We start from the raw sequence: 15,852 nt of genomic DNA, 5'->3' as shown, positions 1-15,852 counted from the left end.
GAATAATTCCCTTTGTTCTTGTAGTTCTCCTTTTACTGCGCTTCCCTTGGACTTTAAACGTTCACATAGTGCTGGGCATTCCTCAGAGCACGTCATTAATCAAGATCGGTTAAAAGTAAGTTGACTATATTCACCAGGTTGGGAGTTTACCATTGTTTATTCAATATATTTACAAAATTATGTTGACTGTCTATCTGTGGTGGCCCTGCAAGGAGGTAGCGACTTGTCGAGGGTGTAAAATGCCTTCCGCCCGAATTCAGCTGGGATAGGCTCCAGCACCCCCGTCACCCCGAAAGGGACAAGCGGTAGAAAAATGGATGGATGGATGTTGACACTGTCACGTACGTGTTTGTTTAACAGCATGTTACTGTGATTAAACGCAGTGATGCAGAACTGCATTCCATAACATTCAGAGCTGTTTTATTGATTGCCTAACAAATTTCAAGTTTTGTTTATCATCGCACTGTTTTCCTTTCTCTTGACTTTTGATATTGCCATACAGTTAATGTACATCAGAGATCTATTCATTCGTCTTTTTTGTTCTACCGCGTGTCCCTCTTGGGTTCTGGAGCCTTTCCACAGCTGCACTCCAACAGAAGGCAGTGTATGCCCCAGAGGTGGGACCAAGTCATTGTTTTGCAAGTCACAAGTAAGTCTCAAGTCTTTGCCCTCAAGTCCGAGTCAAGTCCCGAGTCAAGACAGGCAAGCCCCGAGTCAAGTCCAAAGTCAAGACTGGAAAGTCTCAAGTCAAGTCCTAAGTCCTGCATTTTGAGTTTCGAGTCCTTTCAAGTCCTTTTAACCACAGACTAATATATTAACACAGATTGTGTATGCTTTTCAAACGCTGTATTTATTTATTAAAACAAGTGCATTTTAAATTGCAGGAAAGAAAATTGTGCTGACATTGCACTTTATAATAGCACTATTAACCAGTCATTTTAAACATTAACTCATTCCTTTACAGAACAAACACATTGAAAAATAAAGTGCAAATGTACTTATTTGTACAAAAGTGTTAACATTGAAAAAACATGACATATATGTGAACATAACAAAAAAGTTGTACTTTTTATATGTCAGGGCCCTATGCTGCATTGCATTTGCAAAAGACCAAATTAGCCAAGAGTCTGTCAGTCATTTGTGCACGATGGGGGCGTAGTATGATGCCACCATGGCTGAAAACTCGCTCCACTGGAGCACTGGAGGCAGGCACTGCCAAGACTCTCATGGCCACTCGGAACAGTGAAGGAAGAGTCTTCATGTTCAATGCCCAGAACAAAAGGGGGGAGAGAGTTGTTTTGGGTTGGTGCACTACTTGTAAGTGTATCTTGTGTTTTTTATGTTGATTTAATTAAAAAAAGAAAAAGAAAAAAAAATAATTTCTTGTGCGGCCCGATACCAATCGATCCACGGACCAGTACCGGGCCGCGGCCCGGTGGTTGGGAACCACTGAGGTAAACAACCAACAGTATGTCAGAAAGCTAGCTAAAACGGTACACATATTCATAATATAGTATACATTTTAACTGACCTTTATTTTACTATTTTTGTCTTTTTTTAGGTGGCTAAAATACGCGGTGCTGCTGACCGCCGTCTAACGTTACGTGTGATATATTGACTAACGTAACCCTGCTTGAAAAAAATCAATGAACAAAAAGTATGAATAAGGTAGTGAACTGCAACAGATTCCCGTGTTTGCAATAACGTTATAGCGTTAGCAGTGAGTTTACAGCCTCACTGATTTAACTACACAGCAAATAAAAGTCACGTTACTTAGCCAATAAACGTTATCTTACATTCAAAACTTACCGTTCTTTGTGCAACTTCAAATGCCGGACGAAGTTGGAAGTTGTTGCCTCTCCATCAGTAATTTTCGAACCGCATGTGTTGCATACTGCAAACCGTTTTGTGTTGACCACCTCGTAATTTTTATACCCAAACAAAATTATTTTAGGTATCATTTTTTGTTCACTGGCGTGTGGTTTGGACATGTCTTCTTCGTTGGTTGTCCTGCAATTTGATTGGATGAATGCTGTGTGATGAAAACAAAGTAGATCTAATTTGATTGGCTGTTGTACTGACAGCACACCAGCTGACACACGCAACGCTGATAGACAAGTACACAATGAAAAATACGGAGCGCTCCCGAATAACTTTTTCATCTTTGGGTTTTGGGAAAGTAGCAAGTCATGTCAAGTCATGTCAATTCAAAAGGCTCAAGTCCAAGTGAAGTCACAAGTCATTGATGTTAAAGTCTAAGTCGAGTTGCAAGTCTTTTTACATTTTGTCAAGTCGAGTCTAAAGTCATCAAATTCATGACTCGAGTCTGACTCGAGTCCAAGTCATGTGACTCGAGTCCACACCTCTGGTATGCCCTTCACAAGTCGCCACATTATCGCCCAGCCCACACAGAGAGACAACCGTGCACATTCACCTTCAGACACTAAAGCCAAATTTAATGTTGCAAATATTGAACTTAATTGTTTAGGGGGCCACATTTATCCCTGCACTATTGGTCTTAATTAGTATATTGCGGAGAACCAGCATCCTTTACAGTAAAGTTAAAGTACCAATGATTGTCACACACATACTAGGTGTGGTGAAATTTGTCCTCTGCATTTGACCCATCCCCTTGTTCACCCCCTGGGAGGTGAAGGGAGCAGTGGGCAGCAGCAGTGGGCAGCAGCAGTGGCCGCGCCCAGGAATCATTTTTGGTGACTTAAGCCCCAATTCCAACCCTTGATTCTGAGTGCCAAGCAGGGAGGTAATGGGTCCCATTTTTTAGTCTTTGGTATGACTCGACCAGACACTTGATTTTGGTCTATTTATTTTGTCAGAGTTACAGGAGTGCTCTGCTGATTTTAAAGACATTCTGCAACATATCTAGTCAAAGATCTTCTCTAAGCCCCCTTTTACACTAAGGTTATCTAGGCTATATCCCACCTAACCTTATCCTTGTCCACACACACACAAAATGCCACTGTTTAAGACCCCCTCCCTCTCTGTCCGCCGGCGTTTCAATGTAGCCTATTGCCACATTTCTTTCAACACTAAACCTTGCTTACCTCACCATCAGCAGCTGTTAGACTGGCCCTATTAGTGAATCACACCTTAGCCATCATACATGAATCATATCTTGAATGGACGTGTGAAAGTAAACAATGTGATAAATAATATTGTACAACAATCGATCTAGGGATGTAGATATCTGGTCAGGACACTGTGCTTGTAGGCTGAAATTGGCGGTCGTACTTAACGACCGCAACCACTTTATGGCTTCACATTGTACTCCCTCGTCCACGGGAGCCCGCATTCTCGTTGTCTCCCCTTCGACAAATGGACGAAGTCTTTCGCTAAGTAGAATCACAGCTGACCTGGACATTTGAAAGTTCTCTTGCCGTTCCTATGGCACAACACACTCGTTGACAAAATCATGCCACCAGTCTGCCGTTCTTCCAGGCCTTATCCAAAACCGTCGCTCAACATTGCTATATTGCCGTCTGAGATGTGTTGTATCCAACATAGCTGCAATCACGTGTTTCCTTATTTTAAGGTATTCATGTGTGATTTCCACAAGCATCTGTTATGAAGCTAGCTGTGGCGCGTTCTTTCTGACGTCACTTCCTGTGTGGGGCGCGGTCTTTCTGGCGTCACTTCCTCTACGAACTCAGTTTGTAAACGATCGATGAGTCCATACAAAGCTAAGAGCGGGAGATTCAAGAAATACACGGCGCACTTACCGGTGTAAAAAATTATCCAAGGAGGGGAACCTTAAACGATGGTTTAGTGTGGCTGAAACGGGGCTTAGGCTAAATAATTATTCGTTTAAGGAGTTATCCAGCGTAATGTAGACAGGGCCTTTAAGACAGCACTCTGCTGTTTTGAAGAAGCTTCTTTAAAAAGTTTTTTTGAACTTAATAGCCCAGATGATAAAAAAGAGAGGACCTAAAAATAGAACCTTGAAGAGCACCACTAGTATCACTTAAGAATTTGAACAAATGATTACTGACTGCATAAGTAAATAAGCTACAGCAACACATTAGTTACATAATCTCTCGTGTAATGTGTAACAGCAAAAAAGGAGATGACTTTAGACATGTCCACACAGATACTTAATAATCGCATACTTATCTCTGCGTTTAGGCCTCTTGTCCACAGGCAAATGCATAATGTTGTCTTTAAAACGCAGATTTTAGAAGTGTAGAGTTCCAAAACTCTCCACTTCGCGTATGCGTGTACACGGTACAAATGGAGACCTGTGATGACATCACTGTTGTGCGCTGTCACTTCCAAAGCTCAACAACACTGTCTTGCTGGCTTTAAACCATGTAAGAGCACTTACTATATCCATCCATCCATTTTCTACCGCTTATTCCCTTTGGGGACGCGGGGGCGCTGGAGCCCATCTCAGCTACAATCGGGCGGAAGGCGGGGTACACCCTGGACAAGACGCCACCTCATCGCAGGGCCAACACAGATAGACAGACAACATTCACACTCACATCCACACACTAGGGCCAATTTAGTGTTGCCAATCAACTTATCCCCAGGTGCATGTCTTTGGAGGTGGGAGGAAGCCGGAGTACCCGGAGGGAACCCACGCAGTCACGGGGAGGACATGCAAACTCCACACAGAAAGATCCCGAGCCCGGGATTGAACCCAAGACTACTCAGGACCTTTGTATTGTGAGGCAGATGCACTAACCCCTCTGCCACCGTGAAGCCCATCACTTACTATATGTTAGAACGTAAACATGATGCTATTTTCACTCAACATTAATAAAAAACACACATCAAAATAGGCTTTGTGACACTCCCGCCAGCACTAATGACAGTCAGCTGTTTTGGATACGATCGCTGTGGAACCTCCACCTGATGGGACAACTTTGACAAACAAGACTTGTTGCTCTGTGCCATAAGAACGGTACAGCATTATCTTATGTTTTTAGTCCTTATTTAACGACAAATCATGAAGTTAACTTCCGTTTGTTGCTTCCGTTTTTGTAAATGGAGCCTGGCGCGACCGTGCACGTGCGTAAAAAGCGACCCAGCAACTACAAAAAAGAATTAAAAAAAAAGACAATATACACTTCATTGCGCATGTACTATATCTAGGGATGATGTTCGAAACCGGTTGTTCGATAAGAAAAGAACCGTTCGATAAGAAAAGAACCGATTTCATGGACTCGAATCCCTTTTTGAGAACCGGTTCCCGTTATCAAGGCCACTATAGTAAAGAAAAAGACTTGGTTCTTTATTCGAATCCCTGGGAACGAATCTTGTCCCACAAGAAATGCCCTGTGAGACATCACAGGAAATGACACAAGAAACATCATTTCCTGTGATGTCACACAAGCAGCAAAAATAATGGACCGGAAAAACGCCTCAAGGCATGGCTATTCACCTATAGTGATCACAGAGACAGGTTGTTTTTGTGTTACTGTATATATTTGTTTTTCTGAAAAATCCCACTTAATATTCATTGGGTAACAACAGTCAATATTTATTTTATTTTTTTAGGGGGTGTAACAGTCAATATTTATTTATTTATTTTATTTTATTTTTTTCTTATAAAATAAAAGTGAGCTTTTAAATATTGTGTTTTTTTCCCATATACAACAACCTATCTGGATTCAATAAGAGAATCGATAAGGAATTGGTTCGATAAGAGGATTCGATAATAGGCTCGAACTCGATAATTTATCATCAAACATCATCCCTAACTATATCACTATATCGATGATTAAATGCTTTATTATTCCACAAGCGTTTTGCAGCGGCACACGCATGTCTGTGTGCATTATATAGGCAGTTAAACATGTAAAACGGTTTCCTTGGCTCGTTAGTGCGTGTTGATTTTAGAAATAATGTACACTTCACTGCACATGTAATACATCACCATGTTGCTGAACAATGCATCACCATGTTGCTAAACACATTATAATTATATTAGTGTTGGGTTTCAGCAGTACAGCCGTGCATGCGCACTGTAAACACTGAAAAAAAAAAATACATATGATGCCAGGGCTCTGTGTAAGTGCAGGCTGGTTTTAAAGATAATGTACGTCTACGTGTATGTCAAAATAAACATAATAGAGGTGTAATGCTACCAAGTCAGCTGTTGCTGCTTTGTTCAAGCTTCTGATTGGACACAATGTGCATGCCAGCAGGTGTATGTGTTTGTGTGTAGACATAGACAGTTTTGAAACTGCACTTGTGTGGATGGAGATCATTTTAACCCCAAATATGCATTTTTGAAACTCTCCGTGTTCGTGTGGACATGGCCTTAAAGGGGTGCCTTGAGGAACACCTCAGTTGTGTACATCACAAATTTGGACTCCACTGTTCTGTGTTTGCTAGCAAGGTTAAACTGTTAATGCAAGGATCTGCCAATGTGTTTACAATGGTCCGAGTTCATCAATACAACGAGCACTCTAGTGTTTTTAGGAATTTGGTGTCTAAAAGTTTCAAACTGAACTCGGAGGCCGGTATGGTGTCATTCCCGGGCCGGATATGGCCCCTGGGCCACCAGTTTAATAGCCCTGCTGTACATGTTCAAATTCAACTAACATGAAGATTGTATTTTGTCATTCTATGGCTGGTGTTTATTAAACATTGACAAGTAGCCTGCTTCAATGCATCCATAAACTTATATAATTATTAACTTTTATTTTTATTTTAGATCCATCATGAGCCTCGGGGTTCCTCTTCTGCTCTGTCTGGCTGTGGTTTCTGCCTTTCCAATGCTGCCTCCGTAAGTGCATAAAAAAGAGTTGTTTCAGATTTTTTTTTAGTAGTTCATTAAGCATCTGTTTGTGTGTTTTAGACACTTGTGGACAAAAATCATCCTCACCCACCATTGGCCCAGCACTTTTTGTGGCGTAAGTTTACACCAGTCTACCCTTTTTCACCTATTTGGTGAAAAATATTCATGCAGAATAAATACATCTATTCATCTCCATATGGATGAACCTTTCCACTGACTCAACTTTTAAAATTATGAGGTCATGTGACATTTAAGTGACGAGGCAGTGTGTTTTTGATTGTGGCACCATGCAGACATGAGGGGTAGGGTTTTTAACCCTTTGTGGCAAGTGTACTGTTTGGTGCATTGTCTGTCTGTGTGTGTTTGGGTTGATAAAGGTGACTGATTATTTAGTTGGTGTAAAAGGCCCATCTTAAAATGTTTGCTATGGATTTCAGATGGAGCACTGCCATAATAATATTAGCTTCTGGACACTACATGGGCTCTGGTGAGTAATGTGCATGTGTTTGTGCGTGTGTGTGTGTGTGCGCGTGTGTGTGTGTGTGTGTGTGTGTGTGTGTGTGTGTGTGTGTGTGTGTGTGTGCGTGCGTGCGTGCGTGCGTGCGTGCGTGTGTGTGTGTGTGTGTGTGTGTGTGTGTGTGTGTGTGTGTGTGTGTGTGTGTGTGTGTGTGTGTGTGTGTGTGTGTGTGTGCGTGTGTGTGTGTGTGTGTGTGATGTTTAACCGGATAAAAGGGTCTTCTATTTAGCTAAAGGAAGAATGCACCCAACTGTGCATGTACATTATGAGGATAGCACAGCCTTTTGAAATACCATTGCTGTTACATTAGCATACCGTTAATAAATGAGTGTCTAATCAAGTAAATGTTTGCAATTTGCAGGCCTGATAAAGGGAATCTTTGCAATTCATCATGGCATTTCAATTCTTCTGAAATAGAGGTATTACAATTTATTTTCACTGTTTTTGTATTTTAATAAATGGTTGTACTTTATTTTTATCAAATGCAACTTCAAAACTAAATAGCTAACTAAGTTGTTTTCAGGACTTGCTCCCAGACATGGAGAAGAGTTGGCCTGACTTACTAAAGCCTACATCATTTGCATTTTGGTAAATGGATTATTGTTATTTGTATTTATTATTTATGAGTCATATGAAGTTCAAATTAGTAAGGTGTGTGGTTTTAGTTTTGCTCCAGATATAATACAAGGTATAATGTAATAATATCATTTGTGTGATTTGTTTTACTTCCCAATAGTAAATGTATGTTTTTCTTTGTGTTATAACAGGAAGTATGAGTGGTCCAAACATGGCACATGTGCTGCTAAAGCACCCTCTCTTGATAGTCAACATAAATACTTCAGCAAGGCATTGGAACTGTACCATAAATTGGACTTGACTAGGTACTGGAACACTACTCTTTACTGTCTTTATTATAGCCCTCCATTCCACACATGACAACTTCTTTAGCACATTTTACAACTATATCTCTGTTATTGTAGCATCCTTCAGAAATTTGATATTATTCCATCTGAAAACTACTACAAAGTAAGTATGACTATTCATATTGAAATATAAATGTACTTGAAGTGATTTTGAAACATTTCCTGACAAAGAATCAATGTTTCACATGTGTTAATTATAGCTACTATATGTTAGCTTTTGATGCGTGTACAGGTGAAACTCAAAACGATTCAATATTGTGCAAAAGTTTCTTTATGCCAGCAATTGGATTTCCAAGGTGAAACTAATATATGAAATAGCCTCATAACATGCAACTCAATATATTTCAAGACTTTTTTGGATTGAATTTTGATGATTATGTAATGAGTTTTTGTATCACATAATAGTTTCACACTTGAAGTTGAACTGCTGAACTGAATGGACTATTACGCTATTTTTAATTTGTTTGAATTTCGCCTGTATAGTGACTACATGTTTGAATCCCTTATCGTGTCAAACAGTTGCAATCATAAAACATGTATTCAGGTCACATTGAAAGCTTTTGCTTCTTCCTGCTTCTTTTCGGGCAAACACCATGCTTCCATTTTTTTAATTTAATTTAATTTTCATATTACTATTCTTTTTTCAGATGACGATATTGGATTGGCGATGTTTATTAGGGCTGTGAATCTTTGTTAATACGATTCAAATCAATTTGATTTTTGGGCGTAACGATTCGACTCATACTCGATTCTCAATTCAAAATTATTCTTGATTCAAAAACTATACTTTTTAATACCACTGGATGCCAGTTCTATGACAAACTACATTCCTTCATAAAAAAGATAAACAGCTCTCATCAATGTCTATATTACTTAAAGGAAATAAAAGTGTAAAAGGAAGTTAACAGGTGAAGGTCAAAACAGTAAATTATCGACTCGCCCCCTGATGAAATATAACAAATTAGAATAACGTAAGAGGCCAGTCACTGAACACTGCTCGCCTTGCGACGCCTACTTCCTGTATTTTACTGAGAATTTTAGTGATCATGTTCTTACAAAAACAAAGAAAAGTCAATTTAAAGGTCTGGAGTTAATCCTTTGGATCGGGTCTCTCCAGGGAAAAGACCCCCAAACTAATGGAGAGAATCACCAGGGATCCTTTACTTATATATTTTGTGTCTAAAATTGTGTTTCGAATTGTGCTTTCAAGTTTAACGTAATTAATCACAAAAATATTGCATTAAAAATGTATAAACGCTGATTAATTACACAATTTTTTTGGACTGCACATACAACTGAAAGGCAGCACAGGTTATGGTCAGTGATCAGGTTATTGTATACATCAGTGCAAAGATTAGTAAGAAGACTCTGACTGGCGTGCTGGTATTAGAAGTATATACATTTTGTTTTGTGTATGACACTGAAAATAACGCTGCATTGGTTTAAAAATATTGGGATCTTTTTTAAAGTTAATTTTAATTATGCAACCAATTAATTTACTGTGATTTATTGTAGTAATCAACATTTTGATATATGATTAACCTGATTTTAAAAATGTACTGTTTTACAGCACTAGTTTTAAATTAAATTGGTTCTTACGGTACCTTGTTAATCTGCGTTTTTTAAAATGAAGGGTAAGCTTATCTTTCTTCTGGTTGTTTGTTTTGTTGTGTCACAAAACCATCCATTTTTGCGAAAATACTGGGAAGACTATTAAAGGAATATTATTTAAAAATCGAATCAGCTAAAAATTCCACAACCCGCCTGCAGTACCTCCCAGACCCCTACGGGGCATGGACCCCCTGTTTAAGGCCTCTGCTCCAGATACCCACTGAACTAAAGTCTCGCGCAATTTGCTGTGATCTCATCAGATATGTGGAAGTTGTATTGCTATCCATGCATGTGATTTTCTAACTTTAGGGTATATGTTCTGCATTAGGGTACGTTTATATACAGTGGTACCTTGTGATACGAGATACCCTTGAACCGATATTTCGTTCTGTGACGCAGCTCGTACCTTAAAAAAGTCGTATTGCAAAACAGTGTCGTCCATTGAAATTATTTAAAATTATTGTAATCTGTGTTTGCTCCACCACAAAACACCATCATTTTAACATGTAATATGCCTTTTAAGAAGAAAGATTGACTTTTAGATAACAAATGTTGTAGCAAAAACAATACAATAGATTGTACTACAAACAACATTACTACTATAAAGTAATGTGATAATAATGTTCAGCATGCAACGATTGGGTCGCAAGGCAGCGATAATTTGCGTGATTCCAATATGCAGAAGATAGCCAGGAGGCAGCTTGCAGGTAAAAAGTATTTAACTTACTACAAAACAAAAGACGAGAGCCACTAGGAAGTGCCCCAGAAGCATAGGGGAAGCTACTATATGCACATACAAAAGCCTAAAGGGGAACTGCACTTTTTTTGGGAATTTTGCCTATTGTTCACAATCCTTATGAGGAACAAGAAGACAAAAGAGTTTGGGGTTTTTTGCATATTGTTATGAATGTTTCTGTTACTATATTATATATATATATACATATACTTGCAGCATTTATATAAAATGCTGATGGAGGGTTTTAAAATTGTTTTATAGGGCTTTGAAGGCTACAATGGCGACTCACATTTGCCAAATCTTGCAAGCTTTTTTTTTATCATCTTTACAATCTTAAAACTAAAATGATTGTAAAAAAAAAAATGTTTTTTTAAAAAGTGCATTTCCCCCTTAACATGCTACACAAATAACAAAATCAGAATGCTGGAGAATAACAGACTTACAAGACATCTCGCAAGAAAAACGTCCACAAAGTAAACGATGTCCCAACCACGGAAAGTAACACCAGCTCAACTAAATAGGCAAGATAACAACACATTCGAAACAGGTGCGCTGCGATCCAAAGTAAAGTGGCTGTCTGATACTCAAAACGGAAGTAGAACTATCAAAGTAAGGTTGCTGGACAGGAACTAAGCACAGAACAAAATAAAAACAAACCAGACACAAAATTGTCACGCAGGGCGTGACACGGCATTTGCCTTGTAAAGCGAACTTTTAAGATATCTCCTTCAAGCTGCTTCTCTTTCAAACACTCCACCAGCAGCTTCTCCATATTTTCATGGATAAATGTTTGCCGTTTAGACATTATTTCAACGTCCTTTACCGACTCATTCTGCTTTAGTATGGCGGAGACTGGCAGTGCTTTGCTTGAACTGCTTTACCATTTCAGCTACAGACTTCATCATGTTTTTGATGATTTATGTATTTTATTCAAAGAATATAATAAGCTTCTTCTTAACACTGTCCTTCACTTTCACTTTGTTCTTATTGGAAAACAAAGGGATGTCCATCTCTAGTTACAAGCTAAATCTAGCAAGGAAAACACTGTTTAAGGCAGATGGAGAGGCTCGTAACCCAATTTTTTTAACACAACCCAAAGCACAACAACTTGTATCCCGAAAAACTAGTAAGCTGGAGTACTCGTATAGCAGGCTACCACTGTAATTACAATCTGGATGACTTGCATCAGTCTGTCAGCAAGTGCATCACAAAAAACAAAAAAAGGAAAAAATAAAAATTGAATGCTGACGTTTCACATCTCAGATACATGCATATTATTTAATGCAATCGTAGAATCAAATGAAATGGGATGGATGTTGTGGGGTCTAAACAATGTGTCATTTAGCCCTTTGAGATTTCTATGGAATGTAAAGTGCATCACAAATAAAATGTATTATGAATATCTTTTTGTAGTTTTCCCAAATTGAAGGTGTCATAGAGAACTTCTACGGTGTTAAACCGAAGATCCAGTGTGTGCACCCTTCAAAGGTACGATTGTCTAAAAACCGTAACAAATTCAATTCCCCACTGAGTTCTAAAATTGTACTGAAAATGATTTGTGTTCTCCAGAATTCCGATGCTCAGACTTTGGGTCAGATCGAGATTTGTTTCAACTCTGACTTCTCGCTCGTGGATTGTGAAAAACAGCTCCCACTTGAAGACCAGCGTTTTTCCAAAGCATCTATTTTCAGTGTCTGTGAACAGGACATCCCAGTTTACTACCCACCTCTTCGAAACACACTGTAGCGTTACTCATTTCTGCAGCAGTCTAACGTTATAACAGTCACCAGTGTGGTTAGCTAGCACTTTGTATTCACGGGAGGAAATAAACAAACCGCCATTATTTCTTTGAACCAGGAACTTAATGCACCGTTTATTCTGCGCATGCTCACAATACCATTTCAGTGCACGCAGGCACATGACATCACTGCGTAAGATATTCAATATGGCTTTGCTATTTATATTATTAAATGCGCTTAACACTCCCACTCAAAGACATTTTTTTAGTCCTCTATGATGGTAAACAAAAACCAAAAAACTCCAAAATAAAACATTTTGGCATACTGGCACTGTTAACACTTCAAACACATTTACATCTGCCAGTTCACATCACTCTCCAAACAAATACCCCTTGAACTTCTCAAATTTAGCCTTTGTCACTGGCTTGGTAAAAACATCAGCTACCATGTTTGCAGTAGGGCAGTATTCTATAGCAATGTTCCCTTCAGTGTGCAGACTGTATAAAGTGGTACTTTATACCTACGTGTTTGCTCCTCTGTCTGCACACTGGGTTCTTAGATAAAGCTATTGCCCCCTGGTTGTCCTCATATATCTTGACTGGTCGATGCTGGTGACTACTATCTATTCCTTTAAGTAGTTGCACAAGGTACATACTCTCTTGAGTAGTGGCTGCTAGTGCCATAAACTGGGCTTCACAGGTGGAGAGTGCCACAGTTGGCTGTTTCCTGCTCTTCGATGATATAACTGGATCATTCTCAGTCAAGCTGAAACAGTATCCAGTTGTGCTCCTCCTATCATTTTTATCAACTGCCCAATCAGCATCACTATATCCCTCAAGCTGAAGGCTTTCCTCACATTTCTGGAAGTGTAGTTCTTGATCTATAGTACTCTTTAAGTACCTCAGTAGGTGCTGCTGCTTTGATTCTGCTAGGTGTTGTGATAGTTTACTAACAACCCAGCTCAAGTCAGGCCTAGTACATGTCATAATGTAGATGAAACTACCTACGAGTTCTCTATATCCAGTTGAATCGATAACTTCACCCTTATTGTCAAAGTTTAACTTTTGCTCGCATGGGGTTGATCTCGACTTGCATTCTGACATTCCAAATTTTGCTAACATCTTCTCTGTCTTTCTTTTGAGTCATTTTGATCTCTCCTTCCTCTGTCTGAAATCAATACACAGGAAGTGTTTAAGTGGACCCATATATTTCATCTTAAACATTCTCTTCAACATTTCTTTTACATCACTAGTAAGGTGTTGCTACTCGCCGCTATGATTAGGTCATCCACCCATACTAACAGAATCACTTTCTCTGCTGTAGACACAATGATCAGCATCATTTTGTACAAAAGCATTCTCTGTAAGGTGATCATGCAGTAACATGTTCCAGTTACGCCCGGGCTGTTTTAAACCATACACTGACTTATTGAGTTTACATACTAAGTGTTCTCCTGTTTTTGACTTGACCTCAAAACTATCCGGTTGTTCCATATATACCTCAGAGTCCATTAGAGCATGTAGGTAAGCAGTCTCTACATCCATTTGGTGTAGGGTAAGGTCCTCCTGTACAGCCACCTGCATCAATGCTCGGACAGGCGTCATGTTGGCTGTCAGTGAAAAGGTCTCTTTATAGTCAATCCCTTCCACTTGACCATAACCCTTTGCGACATATCTTGCTTTACAAGTCTCTAATCCATCTGGGCTCTCTTTCACTGCATATACCCAGCGACCTCCCACTGCTTGTTTGCCTCTTGGCAGTGGGGTCAGAGTGAAAGTCTCATTCTCTGTCAAAGAGTTCATCTCCTCTTTCATTGCGTCAACCCACATTTTTGACTTCTTAGAGTCCATAGCCTCTGTAAATGTTTTAGGTACATCATATGCCACTCTGTAGAAATAATCTACATTCTCACTTTCGTCAATATTACACTCTGCTTTACACTGGTACTCTTTTAAGTATTCTGGAGCCTTTTCTCTCTTATAGGATACCTCCTTTCTCCCTGTTCTCTCTGAGTACTACCTGTCTGGGGCGGCTTTGCCTCTGCAGTCTCCTCAACACTAGACCCTTTACTCTCATTATGCTGTCCCTGACCCTGCTTGACTACCTTTGGTCGTGCATCTTCATAATTCTCAATATCGCTCCCCATATCAGAACTTAAAAATATGTCTGAGTCTGGCTATCTGCACTAATAATGAATTTTACCAGCCTATGTTTTAGGACTTTTCCGGTGTCAGGATAATACACGTTATATGCTGGACTATACTTATCATAGCCGACAAAGACCCCCTTTTCACACCTAGAATCCAGCTTCTTCTTATCCTGCTTACAAACAAAAAACCACTAGTGTTTACAGTTGCACACTAATTCTACACTCTTCGGAACCAATGCCTCTTTGTTTACCGATCAACTGTACTGTAAATTTGATCTTGTTATAAATTTCACAACGTGTACTTAATAAGTCTACTGGTGTTGTTTGAGTGCTGTGTAATTGGATATGATGGGCTTTGGAATGTATTGCCTTTGCTAAATGACATTAAAATATTTTACACTCAGTGTATGCTTTTGTCATTATTTTAGGGTTCGGCATGCATTTACAGTCAATATGGTTTCACTGGATCTACATTCACTGGCCCTTTCATCAAGTTCACCTGCACAACACAATGAGACCCAACACATCATAAAACGATAATACGGTCCAATATGGATTGAGAATCTAAAAATGTGTTTTGTTACTGTGATTGCCATTTCCAGGGGCATGTAGAAGCGTACTGTAGAACCGTCCCATGGGATGTTGAATTGGAATTATTATGAATTCCTTGTGATTTAGAGAATTCCAATTGTTTTCCCTGAAAAAACAATTTTCAATTACTATTTCAATGTATATATTTTTTTAAAGATAATAGAGGGGAGCGGGGTTGTTGATGTTATCATGGCATTTGTAACGAAATAAGCTCATAAAAGGCCAAATAAACATACATTTAAAGACACATTTTATTTTTTTACATCTATATTTCACCTTTTTCTCAATACTTCCTGCTCCTTTCTCTATTTTTCCATTTTTTATAATTTAAAAAAATGTATTTTATTTCTACAATATGCATTGGATCCATAATAAAAGCATCCATCCATTGTCTACCACTTGTCACTTTTGGGGTCGCGGGTGGTGCTGGAGCCTATCCCAGCTACACTCGGGCGGAAGGCATCACAGGGCCAAGCAGTGTTCCATTAAAAAACACTTTGAACCCCACTGGTTTGTCTATTTCACCAAAAAGGCGCTTACACTTCGCGTTTACACCGTAAAGGCGAAGTGTAAGCGGCATGGCCATAAACCAACATTGAATGACCATGACCTTCGATCCCTCAGACGGCACTGTATCAAAAACATCAATCTCTAAAGGATATCACCACATGGGCTCAGGAACACTTCAGAAAACCACTGTCACTAAATACAGTTTATCGCTACATCTGTAAGTGCAAGTTAAAGCTCTACCAAGCAAAGCGAAAGCCATTTATCAACAACATCCAGAAACGCCGCCGGCTTCTCTGGGCCCGAGATCATC

The 15,852-nt window shown here is 39.3% G+C and overlaps 1 protein-coding gene across 1 annotated transcript; it reads left to right on the top strand.

Moving 5' to 3' along the window:
* The first annotated feature begins 574 nt into the window (after window positions 1–574).
* On the top strand, window positions 575–14,844 carry rnaset2 (ribonuclease T2). The gene is made up of 10 exons (XM_061964241.1): window positions 575–617; window positions 6,683–6,754; window positions 6,827–6,881; window positions 7,204–7,253; window positions 7,645–7,702; window positions 7,807–7,871; window positions 8,051–8,164; window positions 8,264–8,309; window positions 11,967–12,041; window positions 12,123–14,844. Exons 1-10 carry the CDS (start codon window positions 607–609, stop codon window positions 12,297–12,299), a joined length of 723 nt encoding a protein of 240 aa, XP_061820225.1. The 5' UTR covers window positions 575–606; the 3' UTR covers window positions 12,300–14,844.
* The last annotated feature ends 1,008 nt before the right edge of the window (window positions 14,845–15,852 follow it).

This window comes from Nerophis lumbriciformis, linkage group LG06, assembly GCF_033978685.3.
Source record: "Nerophis lumbriciformis linkage group LG06, RoL_Nlum_v2.1, whole genome shotgun sequence".
NCBI classification, from domain to species: Eukaryota; Metazoa; Chordata; class Actinopteri; order Syngnathiformes; family Syngnathidae; genus Nerophis; species Nerophis lumbriciformis.
The sequence above is the reverse complement of the archived record's forward strand: the minus strand, read 5'-3'. Positions and strand labels throughout refer to the sequence as shown.